The 14,286-nt window shown below is 41.7% G+C and overlaps 1 protein-coding gene across 5 annotated transcripts in view; it reads left to right on the top strand.

Annotated features, from left to right (window-relative positions):
* The window catches only part of LOC149323252 (PH and SEC7 domain-containing protein 3-like), a 191,253-nt gene extending 177,417 nt beyond the window's left edge, over positions 1 to 13,836 (top strand). For all 5 annotated transcript variants that reach the window (XM_089488646.1, XM_089488647.1, XM_089488649.1 and 2 more), the window contains 2 exons: positions 1,530 to 1,673; positions 9,933 to 13,836. In XM_089488646.1, coding sequence (XP_089344772.1) covers positions 1,530 to 1,673; positions 9,933 to 10,148 — 360 coding nt within the window. In that variant the 3' untranslated portion in view covers positions 10,149 to 13,836. The remainder of the gene's footprint in view (positions 1 to 1,529; positions 1,674 to 9,932) is intronic.
* Positions 13,837 to 14,286: the final 450 nt, after the last annotated feature.

The raw sequence follows: 14,286 nt of genomic DNA on the forward strand, positions 1-14,286 counted from the left end.
GACCTTGCGGGCTTTGTTTCTCTTCCCAGATAAGACCCAGAATACCTGCCATTTTTGAAAACAGAAAGACTAGCAAGAGCAGGGCGATCTGGATTGGGATTGTGTCCTGTGGAGAGGGTAAACTCTAACACACACACACACACACACACACCGTTTCCCTTATTCTTTGGGGGGAAATATTGGCTATGGGGCAATATACTGTGGGGGAAATGGTATGTGAGGAAAATGAAACTATGGCGCGTTACAGATGCGCCGAAGGGTTGTATTAGGGTTAGGAAAGGGCGTAGTAGGGTTGAGAAGGGGCGTCACTTCCGGACACCCCTCAACCCTAGTATGGACCAAGTCCGTACAAAATGGCGGCGTCCATCCACATGGGGGCCACCATCTTGACGTAGCGGACGCATTGTGTCCACACGTCACACAATGCAAATGATGCTGTGAGTGCGCCATTGGCGCCTCGTGGCGTCATAACCGCGCTGCAAAGAGAAGCCCCATTTTGGGGCTTCTTTTTGCAGCGCGCAGGAGCCGCACGGTTTGTACGCTGGGGCTCCTCCGTGCTGCAAATGGCGGCGGCGGCAGATCGCCCATTTTGGGTGGTCTGTAATGCGCCTATGCAATGGAGTTGAATCAGGATACTCATTTTTATTTTGAAGATGAAGATGAAGCAGAAGGACAGAAGAAGCAGCTGCAGTTATAGATGATAACGTGGCAAAGTAGCTCGCTTTAAATCTCAGATTTTAATGTTGTAATTAGAGTTGCCAGTTTGGAATTGCCCCAGGCCCTGAGGTTTCTGGACTAAAACCTGAGACCTAGGGATGGCAGCTGATGATTTTATGAAGTGATCTGCACATATATCAACTGCAGTTGCTCACAACATCTCCTTCAAACATGCGCGCGCACACACACGCATACACAGAGAGAGAGAGAGAGAGAGAGAGAAACCATATTGTCCTGTTAGGAGATTAAGAAAGAAATGTTAAAGGGGTTGTTCTCAGATCAAGGTGAAATGAGGGGATGATTTCTTCTCATGTACATAAGAAGATGGGATAAAGCTCAATAACCTACTTGTTTCTGACCAGTAGGTGGATGCAAAGTAGAGCAGAGGTGCCACAGTAAATGGACAGAAGAGAGAGTCTTTTCAGGTTGCAGAAACAAATCAATTAAGTCTTGCAAATTGTAGCAAGCTGCAATATTACTATGGAGATGTTCACATAACCCTTTCCTTTTGCCTAGAAGGAGGTCCACCCAAACTCCTACTCGGAGATATGAATGAAAACGGGAGACTTTGGGCCAGGCTCTGAGATCTGGGAGCCCCAGTTGTGATTCATTTTGGATATGACAAAATCCCAGTCCCTTAATATTCCAGAAAGATGTGAAAACTCATACTGCTTTCCTCACATTGTGTGTAATCTTCTTCCTTTCCAAAGTTTGCTGTTACTGGACCCAAGTGAAGACTTTTTCAGGAGTAGATCAGATGCAGAATCTTACTTTCAATCAAAACCAAGCATATATACTTTTTTTCTCTGCAGGATGATCAGCTAAAATCCCATGAAAGCAAGCTGAAGCAAATCACCACTGAACTAGCTGAGCATCGCTCCTATCCACCAGATAAGAAACTTAAAGGCAAGGAAGTGGAAGACTACAAACTCAAAGATCATTATCTGGAATTTGAGGTATGTTGAGTACCCTTTCAAAGAGACAGTAGAAATTAGAAGGAAACCAAGCGAATGAGTGATGTAATGGTATTTTAAATAACTGTTTCAAAGCACATTTTGTGTGGGTATTGACTAGATTTAAATGTGTTTTAAAACTGAATGAGTGTGGATGCAATATTAGTTATTGTTGTGTGCCTTCAAGTTGTTTCTAACTTAAGGTGACCCTAAGGTGAACCTATCCCTGGGTTTTCTTGGCAAGATTTGATCTGAGGGGGTTTGCCTTTGCTTTCCTCTGAGGCTGAGACAGTGTGACTTGCCTAAGGTCACTTAGTGGGTTTCGATAGCTAACTGGGTGTTTGAACCTTGGTCTCCAGTGTCATAGCCCTATGCTCTAACCACTACAATATGCTGGTTAGTGAACATCCATAAAGGTAACCTTGAAGGGAGAAGCATCCTCTTCAAGTTAGAACTCTTCAGTTTAAGCTTTTCAGCTTAAAAATGTTCAGAGATGGGCCACTTTTTATCTGCTAATGGTGACATTCCTTTGATTATGGTCTCTTGGGGGCTGCCTGCCAGTAGTGAGCACATCAGAAGCTAGTGGTACACAGGTCCACTGAGGAAGGGACAAATCCACTGAAGAAGGGACAAATCTCTCCTGCAGAGATCTAAACTGATTACCTGCACAGGACGTTTGAAAATATGTTCATGTTCTCCACAATAACAGGTCAAGGGGCACAGGTTACCTACTGTGCCTTAAAACCAGATGGAACACAGAATTTCAGGAGAGGAATCTCTGTGACACAGAGTTCAAGATGGCCAATTGTTTCAAGGACAGGATCTGAGCAGGACCTTTGAGGATTGGTCTGGGCTGTGCAAAGGGCCTAAATATCCTAAAGGCACCAGATCCTGTCTGATTTTGGAAGCTAAGCATGGTCTGCCCTGGTTAGTACTTGGATGGGAGACTACTAATAAATACCATGTGCTGAAGGCTGTATTTCAGAAGAAGGAACTGATGAATCAACCTCTGAGTATTTCTTGCCTAAGAGAACCCTATTCTCAGAGTTGCCAGAAGTCGACTTGAAGGTACATTTGCACACTGGTCCATGCAAGTTGATACTGCGTAGTCAGCATCCATCTTATTTATTTATTTGATTTGTATCCTGCTTGTCTCCCATGACTATCACTGGAGGCATCTCACAACAAATGTAACTAGAAAAGCTATAAAGAAAATTATAGAAACACAACTGGCCCTCCTTATCCATGGTTTCAAGTATCCATTGCTTGAAAATATTCCAATAACATATCAATTCCAAACAGCAAACCTTAATTTTGTTATTTTATATAAGAGCCACTGTTTGACTGTGCTATTGTATTTAATGGGACTTGAGTATCCACAGATATTGGTATCCATGGCGGGGAGAGACTGGAACCAAATCCCAATGGATACCAAGGGCCCACTGTATATAAATCTAAAATATATAAGAAATATAATAAACCTTATAGACATAATAAACATTTTCTTCTGGCTTTTAAACATATTAAATTGTTTATTATGTTTTTAGTCTTCAATTTTTTTTCAATTTACACACTTTCAGATTTGTCACATTGGCTTTAATGTATGCCACCCTGAAATGTCTAGATAGTGGCCACAATATAATTTAAATATGTTTTTATATAATTTAAAACATAATTTTAAAAATGTTGCATCCTGTCTTTATAGCTCCTTTCTCAGCAACTACTCAATTCCCAAAAGCCCCCATGAATTGAAACCTGCATCTTTATTTTTGGCTCTTTTGCATATTTCATTGTGTATTGGAAATAGTATAGTTTGTGACCCAAGTAAAAAAATCAGGTTTTGAATTTTAACTACTCTAATTATGGAAAATTCCTGTAATGGAGAATGTTATCGGTCTTCTGCCTTTTTATTGGTTCTTTCTATCTATGTATTTATTTGTTTGGTTGTTTATATGGGTTTATCTGATTTAGATTATAATCGCTGACCACATCATTTTTAGTTGTTTCTTCTCTTTTATTGTTCCTTCATAGAATTTTTTTAATGAGTGCTGTGTTGATAGTGGAAGGGTGGGATATCATTTTCTCCATATCAATAAAATAGAAATATCACTCCTGATGCATGACCTCTTTGGCACCTGTGATCATGTCTACATTTTGTTTGTCAGTGTGCCTCCATTTCTGGAAGCCACAGACCTCTGAATATCTGTAGCAGAGGATGAGGGACTGATATATGTCTTTGTCTTGCATGTGAACAACCCAGAACCATCTGGTTGGCTGATATTAAAAACAGGGAGCTAGACCTAGTAGATCTTTAGCCTGACCCAGCTGGTCTGCTGTCACACATTCAAGTAAAAATCCATCATAAATTATGGACAGTGAGAAGTTTTTATTGGCATTTAGTCCTATTTTTCTCTCTTCGTGGAAGACATGTGCATGCCTTTATTCTGTATTATTTACATTGGTTTTAGTCTCTGTAGACAGAGCCTTAGAAGCTCCACAGGTTCAGTTCTGTACTGACTCAGTTTTGCAGGAACATAAGTGATCAGCAATTGTGTAATAAATGGCAAGAAAATAAGAGCTTGTTACATGACAGTACAGCAGACCTGGTCATTGCATGGCAGAAAGACTGGATTCCTATGTTGCCAACCAAGACTAGTGGTAAATTTTTGAAGTGTAGGCACTCATTATGATAGTCCCTATAGGTACACTTTCAAAGACAGTAAAAAAAAAAAGGCAGAAGCTGCATAAATCCCTAACAACAAACCTACTATACCAATTTTTGACTGTACCAAGGGCATATTTTTTTTTGTAAAGGTAATGCGTTTTAAGTCCCAGTTCCAAATCAAGATGCCCCAAATGCTTTACATCACTATATGGAGAGTTCACAACTGTTACTGGGGGAAAGCATTCTCTTCACTGTTACTATGAGAATAACATCGAAATTCAGAGGGAATAGGAGAACCAGTGGATGTGGGTGGCAGGATATAGGATGTCATGGTCTAAGCTCTCTTCAGCCCCAGGAGCTCTGGCTTCACAGCACTGTTGTAGCTTATTGATTAAGTAGAATATAGGCAGAGTTTAAGCCAATCATGGAAGATGAGTAGGTGCTATATAGCATCCAGTAAAATGGCTCTATCAAACCTCTTCCCATTGATATGTATCACTTTTCAAATAGTTTGGCTTCCATGTCTTAGAGTAGCATTTAAAATTTTTTCCATATGGATCAGTCCCCTGAGGAATCTGTTTCTCCTGGAATTAATTCTGGGATGTAACCTGAGGCACAGTCATTTTACAAGTAAGGTAAGAAGTGTTCAACTTCTGGATGTTGGGAACATTTGTCTGGTCCTCATGTTTATATGAACTCCGCAAATTTGGCAGTGCTTAGGGATGGATGAATTTACAAAATTTGGTTTTGTTGGATTTCTCAAATTTTGCTGAATTTTTCATTTGCCTGACAGCAGGTTGATTTTGGTGCACATTTTCTGCAGTTAGCAAATGCAGCTATAATAGGTTTTTGAAAAAGAAAAAGAAAAGAAGTCTGTGCAAAAAACCCTCAAAAAACATTGTCAATTTTTGTGCCCATTTTTCCTGATGGATGCACTTTTTATTTACCCACCCCTCTCACCTGCTAGTACTCTGTAGAATATCATACACCGTTGGAGGTTACATAAGGGAGATCAACTAGGATAACCAAGGTGTCTTTCAGGATAGCTAGTCATTTCTTAATCTCCTAACTGAAGAACCTGATAAAATTAAAAAAAAAAAAAAACAACAACAACAACAAAGAAAAACTGGGAGAAATACTATAACTTTTGACTGGCAAGCATGCAGGGCTGTAGAAGTACTTTATGATGACGCAGCATTTGCAGCCCCATTTCCTCTCTTTCCAGCTTTCTGGCATATTCATTATCTGATGAAGCCTGAATCAGTCTAGAGCACTTTCTATCCATATTCATCTCACTATTTCCCATATTTTTGACTTGACACACTTTAGCTATTTAATTTATTTGTCTTCTCACTGCTGCTGGAACTATAGATACTGAGTGCATGACTGTCTTTCTTCATTTAATTTTAAAGTGAATTTTTCTTGTCATCTTTCTCTGCACAACTCATATCGCTTCAAAGGCTCTTTGGAAATCCCATTCAGAGCCCTTGCTTTTTTTCTTGCACCTTTGAAAAGACCTCAAAGTCCTCTTGAATTTGAATAGTAATGATTACCTGAATTTTGTTTTGAATTAAGAGAATGCAGTACTCCTTCCCTTCATTCTGAAATACAAATAATTCGACAATGGACTTTTCTCCCCTTTGAAGAGTGTGTGGGCAATTGGTAGAACTTTATCAACATTTGCACTGCAGCAGTGGGGACGGGTCAGCAGACTCATTGTTAAATAAATCATTCCATAAAGGCCAGAGTGTTCATTTTGCATGTCTTAAAAGCCTTTTTCTGAATTCCAGTTAATCACTAGTTATTTGAATTAATCACAGAGCCATTGTGTGAGACTGCAGATAGAACTGCCCATAACAGAGAACTTCATGTTATTCTAGACAGTGAAAAAAATTCATCCATTTGGTGTTTTAAAAAAATACATTGATCTCCTGCAGGCTCTGCCTTGGCACGGATTGGTAATTGTGAGGTGATGCATTTAAATGTCACATCCGAAGCGGTGGGCTGTAGTCTGTGAAAGCTTATGCTTAAATAAATTGGTTAGTTACAAGACTTTCTTCTTTTTATACTGGAGCAGACTAACATGGCTATCTCTATGAAAATTGCTTAAATGTCACAGTCCACCTACCACAAGCAAAGCAGGGTGGTGGTGGTTGCCGTTGTTATTTGTATCCCTCCTTCCTCCCCAAATTGAGATTCTGAGTGTTGTTCTGTTACAATTTAAAACACAACAGTACAGCTGAAAGCATGGAAAAAATGAATATCACAATGGAATTAAACTATAGAATCATAGGCCTGTTACAGACAGCCAAAATAAAGCTGCTTTGAGTCACAGTGGAGGTATGGTGTTTCAATGATGCATGCGTCCTAAGAGTCCAGAAGTCGCACCCAAAGCCACGCTCCATCCCTAAGGACTGGAGCGTGGCTGTGGTGCGGCTTCTGGACTCTTAGGACGCATGCATCATTGAAACACCATACCTCCACTGTGACTCAAAGCAGCTTTATTTTGGTTGTCTGTAACAGGCCATAGAATCGTAGAGTTGGAAGAGACCACAAGGGCCATCCAGTCCAACCCCCTGCCATGCAGGAAGTCACAATCAAAGCATCCCCGACAGATGGCCATCCAGCCTCTGTTTGAAGACCTCTAAGGAAGGAGACTCCACTACACTAATGCAAAACTATACTTAGAAAGATAAAATGCAATTAAAAATATAAGACACTATTAAAAACAGTTCAGTTTAACACAAGGCAATACAGCAGCCTCCTTAGCCCAGTCTTTAAAAACTTTCTATTTTAAAAGCCTGTTGAAATAAAAGGGCTTTTGCCTGAAGAACAAAAAGAATTGGGGGCATTCTAGCCTACCACAATCTAGTGCAGTGGTTCTCAACCTGTGGGTTGCGACACCTTTGGGGATCAAATGACCCTTTCATGGGGTTCGCCTAAGACCATCGGAAAACACATATTTCCAATGGGCATAGGAACCGAGACACCACTCCTATATGATTGGGAGTCACCACAACATGAGGAACTGTATTAAAGGGTCGTGGCATTAGGAAGGTTGAGAACCACTGGTCTAACGGAAGCTGCTAAGAAAGCTTTTTTCATGTCCCCATCAACAATGTTTGTGATAGTGGTTGGACTGAGAGAAGGCCCTCTCCTGGTGATCTCAGGGCCTGGACCAGCTTAGAAAGGAAGATACCATATGGGAGATAACCAGGACCTGAGTAATATGGGACTTTATAATCAGCACTTTGAATCATGCATACCTGAATAAAGTAGCCAGTGTGCTATAATGGTTTGAGCAGTAGACTCCAACTCTGGAGACCATGCTTTAAATCCTTGCTCAGCCATGGAAACCCACTGGGTAGGCTTGGCAACATCACACCCTCTGAGCTTCAGAAGGAGGCAGGGGCAAACCTCCCCCGTACAAATTTTGCCAAGAAAGTCCCATGATAGAGGTTGCCATCAGAAATGACTTCAAGGCACACAACAATACCTGAGTAAAGAATATTTGGATGGTTAGAAGGTTTCATTGGCCCACAAAGACACTTGGGAGTGCAATACCCACTCTCACATCCCCTGAAAATTCCTCTCTTAAATGTTCCCGAGGATGTTTGGATGGGATATTAACCGGAGTGGGGGGGGGGGGGGGCAGCTACAAAAATGGCCTAGCAAGCCACCTTTTCCTCACCCTTTATTTATAGGAAAGACTATAATTCAGGGGTATACATTCCATGTATAAGACTCCAGGCTCAATTCTTAGCATCCCCAGTATTTGTGTCACGTTGACATAAGATGTTGAACCTTTAAAGGTCTGAACGTCGAAGCAAGCACCAACTAGGCACCACCATTCTGTTTTAATTTATTGTCATCTTCATCCCCTTATTTTGTCTAAGTGCCTTCTTAAGCATGTCAGTCAGCTATGGGGAAAAAGTCTGAATCAGCCCTATTCTTTTTAGAAGGAGTAGGCACACTGGCCTGTTGAAGCAAAAAATATTGGTGTACTGTCATCCCTTTAAAAAATTACATTATGCCATTAATTTGCTAGTTAAGACTCTCGATTCTTTAAGAGGTTTCTTGTTTTCCCATTCTCTTGTTTTTCTGAGGCTTGTTGGGTGACTCATCCCAGGGGAGCTTCTCATTTTGATGGCAATTACCAAGATGTAATTCCCCAAAGCCCTGAAAGTAGCAATCTAATTACTTCCTGAGACAAAAGCACAATACTATTGGAAATATGTAAATGTTTAGGTTTTCACTGGCTCTTGGGGAATCAGTGATGTCACCAACAGTTGCTATAAACAGATATATCCAAAATATCAAGGAGGGATCTGATTGGTTCATAGAGAATAATGTGATCTAAATGCACGTACAAGTGCAGAAAGAGTAGAAGCTGCTGTGGAAGGTGAAGCAGTTACGGCTGAGTTAAGAGCTGCAATGGCTTCTCATCCCAGTAAGGATCTCCTTCTGCTGGAGGAGCCATGGTGGCACTGTAGTTAAATGCCAGAACTGCAGCCAAAACATTGTGAGTCTGATCTGGCAGGGCTCCAGGTTGACTCAGCTTTCCATCCTTTTGTAGGTCAGTAAAATGAATGCCCAGCTTGTTGGGGCTAGATGGCTAACACATTGTAAACCGCTTAGAGAGTGCTTAGTACTATAAAGTGGTACAGAAATGTATGTGCTATTGCCATTGATATTCCCTGCAGCCACGGCTATGGTGACGTTTGGAGAGCGCAAAAAGGAGCTGCTTTTTGTGGCTCCTTTTTGTGCTCTCCAGAGACTAGATCTTAAGGATTTGACTTGGTGAACTGGCAGGTAGTTCTCTCCTTCCATGTGCCAGGGAGCAGCAACATATTTATGCCATTGACTACAGCTGTTTCTTTCCTGGAAACTTTTCATGGAGCCAGTAACTCACAAATTGGCAGCTCCAGGGACCACCAGTTTAAATGAGGTTGCTGCGGCCCCAATCCGGCCAGGAAAGGGGCGGCTGCATGCCACCCCTTAGGGGCAATCTGTATAGCCCCTTAGTATTTTAAGGATTTTCATTTTTGACTTGTTATATTAATGTAGTGTTTTAATTGCGTTTTAAACTTGTACTGTGTTTTAAGCATCTTTTGTGAGCTGCATCCAATTTGGGAGAAAGGCACATAATAATTGAATGAATTAATTAATAAATGTCTTATATGGTGAGGGAATGGACTCTCCACAAGGGTCCTAGCATTGCCTAAGGTGCAGCCCTCTGCCTGAGCTGGAGACCGACCGTTTTAGACTGAGTTCGCTGGTAACCTAGGAATGTGTAGGACTTCTCACTTTCCCCAAAATTAATGCTGGTTTAATTGAGATTCTCAGGTCATCACACTGCTTCAGTTGTTTCACCTCAGGAGCAATCACTAAATTTGTTCCAGCTTTCACTCTGACCTTAGTATTCTTGTTACCCACAGTCCAAATGTACCCAACTAATACCCTTTGTTTTGCAAGTGAATAGGTTCTCAAATCTACCATGAATTCACCTTGCTTGACTTCCTCAATAAGTTACAGTAGTTGTACTGTGGGCTGAAACTCCTTTCTCATCCCCACCCCCTTTTCCCTTTTTTTTTCAGAAAACGCGCTATGAAACATATGTGTCTCTTCTCAAAGAGGGAGCAGGAAAAGAGTTACTGAGCACTGGTGAGAATGATGGCCCAGGACTGAAGAAATGCCACTCAAGCCCTTCATTAAACCAAGAGTCTCCTCTTAGTGCCAAGGTGAAGCGTAACATCTCTGAGAGAAAGGACTATAGACCTGAAACACCCAGCCTCAAGCAGAAGGTTACTTAGGGCAACTGAGGCAGGCTGGTGGGATCACATATCACTCTCCCTCTCTCTTTCTCTCTTTGATAACCTGTCCTTTGCAAAAACAAAACAAACAAAATTAACACATCTGCCTGAATGGGGTGTTAGTGACATTTTCAATTGTAAAATTTTGTTGTTTCTGTACAGGTCGTTGGAGATGTTTTGGCTTCTGACTTGCATTTGCCTAGTTAATTTATCATAGAGCAATTGATCCAATCCTTTCTTTTTATAAATAAAAAGAAAAGTGGGACAGGAAACAAGGAGTGGGAAGGGAGAGGTTTCATGATACATGTCTCTCCCTTGTCTTTTTCACTTCTCTCATTGGCTTGTAACTTTCATCTCTCAAGTCATCTGCTGCTTTTCAGCAGCAGTGAAAGTAACTGGACAAATGAAAAGCTTGCTGATTTGTTTAGCCTTGCGAATGGAGTCGCCTTTGTCAAGGTGGCATTGAAAATGGAAGAGAAACGAAGTGAAAATGCTGCTGTGCTGTCGGACTCTGTCACTACATGTGAAGGAAGCCCTGCCAGTAGGTAGGCTGCAGAATGAGCAGTTGATGTGATCCCTGAGCTTACACTCTGCAAGGGACTGAAAAGTGATAGCTAGCCTTCAAGAACAAAAAATGAAGGAACATAGTTAGTATTTTGGATGTTGAAAGGGAGCCAGGTCTTTGGTGGTCAGAAGTAATTCCAGCCAAAACTGTTCATTTTCATTGACTGGAAGGTTTCTCCACTGACCTCTCCCTCTCTGTTTTTGCAGCAAGTCACACTTGCCCATACAGTTCTCAACAGTATATACTTATACATTTATTGTACAGACACCTGGTAATGTGTATTTATTTTCCATAGGCATTTTGATCCTCTTCTAGAAGTTCAAGTATGTTCAGGCACTTTATAATTGAATTGATTGCCGCTGGATGTGTTCTTAATGTTGGAAAATGTGAAGGGGTGGCTTGTTACCCAGTTTGCTTGTATAACTCAAAGAGGACCAGAGATGTATTCTTTAGAATGATGAGATCTTTCTTCCTAGAACAAAACCCTGATTCCATTCCAGTCATTCTGTGTAAGCCAGCAGATCCCTCCATCTATAAAAATACCCACCATTGATATAACTCGCCTCCTTTCATGTCTGCGCTAGTTTACTTCATATCAATGCAATGAAACAAAATGAGCCAGAAATAAGGAGAACAGCAGTATATTTATCACTGCTCCTGAAATGTCCTCATCTTCCTTGCAGAGCACAGCATTATATTTGAAGTGTATTCAATGTTAAAGAAGACAAAAGAACTACAAGGCACCCCAAGCAAACCAAAGGAAAAGGAAGCACCATAACCATGTGGGAATTAAGTCATAACCCCAAAGAATCAAATCCCAAAGAATCAAAATGGTTGTGAATAACGGAGTTAACACCATTGAAATCCAGAACTGACATAAGGAGCAGACATAAAGATCTGCCTTCCTGCATGCCATTGATTTGGCAGTATGGATCTCTCTGTATGTCTCTTTGCCTATTAGACCAGTCAAGACACACTGGGTAAAAAGTGGGTCTCCATGTTATTTAGATCCTGCTTGCTTTAGAAATGGGAAAGACTGGAGTGACACACCTCAGAGAAATTTGTTCACCTTAAAGTCCAAGTTTTATATTGAACGTTATCTTGAGTTCCGACACTGTACATGAGCAGCTATGGATGTTGCTTCATCTCTGTAGGGGAAACCCTTTCTGCCTGGCATTGGCAGTTAGAGATTGGCAGACCAGCTCAGATTGATGCCAGAAGTGCATAATACAAGAATGGGGAATCTTTGATGCTTCAGACACTTTGGATTACAACTTCCACAGTGCCTTACTATTGGCCATGCTGAGTAGAACTCTTGGCAGTTGTAGGCCAAAACATCTGGATGACCAAAACTACCCCATTCCTGTCAAAAAGACTGAATGGAATGAAACTCCTTGCTGCCTCCACTTTCTAAGGGACTCAAACCCTAATGCTTTCAGAATCATCAGATCTGTGCACTGAGAGGAGGACAGGAGTCTTCGGGTCAGATAGGTTAATGGTTGCTGTGAGAGTGGATGGCACCAAGAGAAATGGCCTTTGTGAGGCAGTGTCTTACTCATGGTTCTGTGGTTGCTCATTTTTCATCAGAAGAGCCTGCAAACTGTCCAGTTATATTGAGAAAAGAGAGATGGCAGTAAAGTGACAGGAGTCATTAGCACTGTCTGAAAAGCAAGGGTGACCTTGCTGTTGGTGCTCTATGTGTCTTGTCTCTCATAAAGCACAAGGGGAAAGAAAAGTAAAACAAAAGATTGGGAGAAAACTTCAATATTTTTAAAGTTTGAGGGTGAATAGAGGTTGGACATTTTAACCAATCCAAATGAAAGAGAGAACTCACAAGATCTTCTGTGGAGCACAGTAAAGCAACAATATTGTATTGAAATTTTCTATGAGGTTTTCCATGGGCGAAGATGGGATAAGCTATTTAATTGTACTGATTCTGTATTGATTGGCTGTTGGCTTCTGCAGCTGTTTGCTGAGGGTTATTGAATGGTATCTTCAGAATCCCAAACAACTGTTATCAATGCAGTGACACATTGTGCTCATCCAAATGAGTGCAGCAGGAATGAGTGATGGGTGTTGCACTCTTCTCTCCCAGTGAAAATGCTGTGGCACTGCCTAATACTCCTTTGCCCAGGTGAACTATTATAATAGGGTGATAAAGGAGAGGTGGCAAGTGGCCTTTCTCTCCCCTCCGAGATGGGCAGTTGCTAAAATTTGGGTGGGGATCCATGTCACAGCCAGACAACGGCTGTATGATCCAAATTATTAATCCTTTGGAAAAGACTTGGCTCTCTCTCTCTCTCTCTCTCTCTGTGTGTGTGTGTGTGTGTGTGTGTGTGTGTGTGTGTAAGAGAGAGAGTGAAAGAATGTGTGTGTGTGTCCTGTGCCCTCGTGATTTCATTTGTGTTTGTCACACATTATTTTGAGGGCTCAGGAACAAAGGTGAGCAGAGCTCTTGTGTCCTCAAAAACCACATTGTGTCTCAGAGAGCACTTCTTTGGGCCAGGCTGCAGTGTTTCTGGATCATGTCCAGGAGGTGATAAAGGTCTAGGAACTTCCTAGCTTCTTAATAATGCAGCTGCTAGCTTCCTAGCAGTACCTTCTGGAGCAGAGATGGTTCTGTGTGCTGGGGAAGGGAGGTACTCTGGGCTGCCTCTAGAGTATTCTGGTCCTGAATTTCCTCCAGATCTCCCCCCACCCCGGCTGTTGCAGGTTTTCAGCAAATGATGGGCAGCTGCCTTCGCACATGGTCTCTGAGAGTTGGCTAGTGCTGCCACTGTGGGTGCAAATCATTCTGAGGTCAGAACCAAGTGCCCAGCCATGTTATCAAAGCTGGGCCCCATGTTCTGACCTCAGAGTGACTCTGAGCCCGCAGAGCAACTCAGCAGGGATGCTCACAGGAACCGTGTGTGAAGGGAGCTGGCTATGGTCCCTGCATTTTGCTCCAGATCTTCTTGAGCAAAAGAAGTCTTTTTAATGTAGGACAAGGGATGCAAACCACAAACTGAGTCCATGTGTTGTGTAAATAGCTCGGACCTGAATTGGGGTTTGGGCCTGTGTAATGTTTGTATGCAATGAGCCTAGGGGGGAAATTGGGGGTTATAATTGATGTAGATAAGCCCTCTGTTTTAGTCGTTTTCTGAATATCTAGCCATTTCACTGGTAATCAGGTTCTGTAATAATATTAGAGCTAATTAATTTTAAAGGCTTCCTATTGACTGAACACATGAGCCTAGGCATGGGATAGTACAATAACCAGAGAGAACATCCAAGTTTGGAAGATCCCTTGTCTTTTCTGCGTGCCTGCTTGCCTTCCTATTTCAAAACAAGGCCTCTCCACTTTTGAATTCCAATTTGAGTTAAACTATGAGTAGGTTCATCATCTGGATTTAGTCATCTCTGTTTTAGAAAACCAGATTGGGAAGTGTGAAGAGGACTGATGTCATTAAAGGGGCTTTGTTGCCATTGGTTCTGGGAGGAAAGAGAGTAGATACCCAAACACTCAGGAAATGTGTATCTTTAAGGGCAGATCCCCAGAGAAATACTCACTGTGCTCTTTTGGCCATGGGCATG

This window comes from Sceloporus occidentalis, unplaced genomic scaffold (genome assembly GCF_023333645.1).
Source record: "Sceloporus occidentalis isolate IW3139 unplaced genomic scaffold, rSceOcc1.0.p SCAF_1, whole genome shotgun sequence".
NCBI lineage: Eukaryota > Metazoa > Chordata > Lepidosauria > Squamata > Phrynosomatidae > Sceloporus > Sceloporus occidentalis.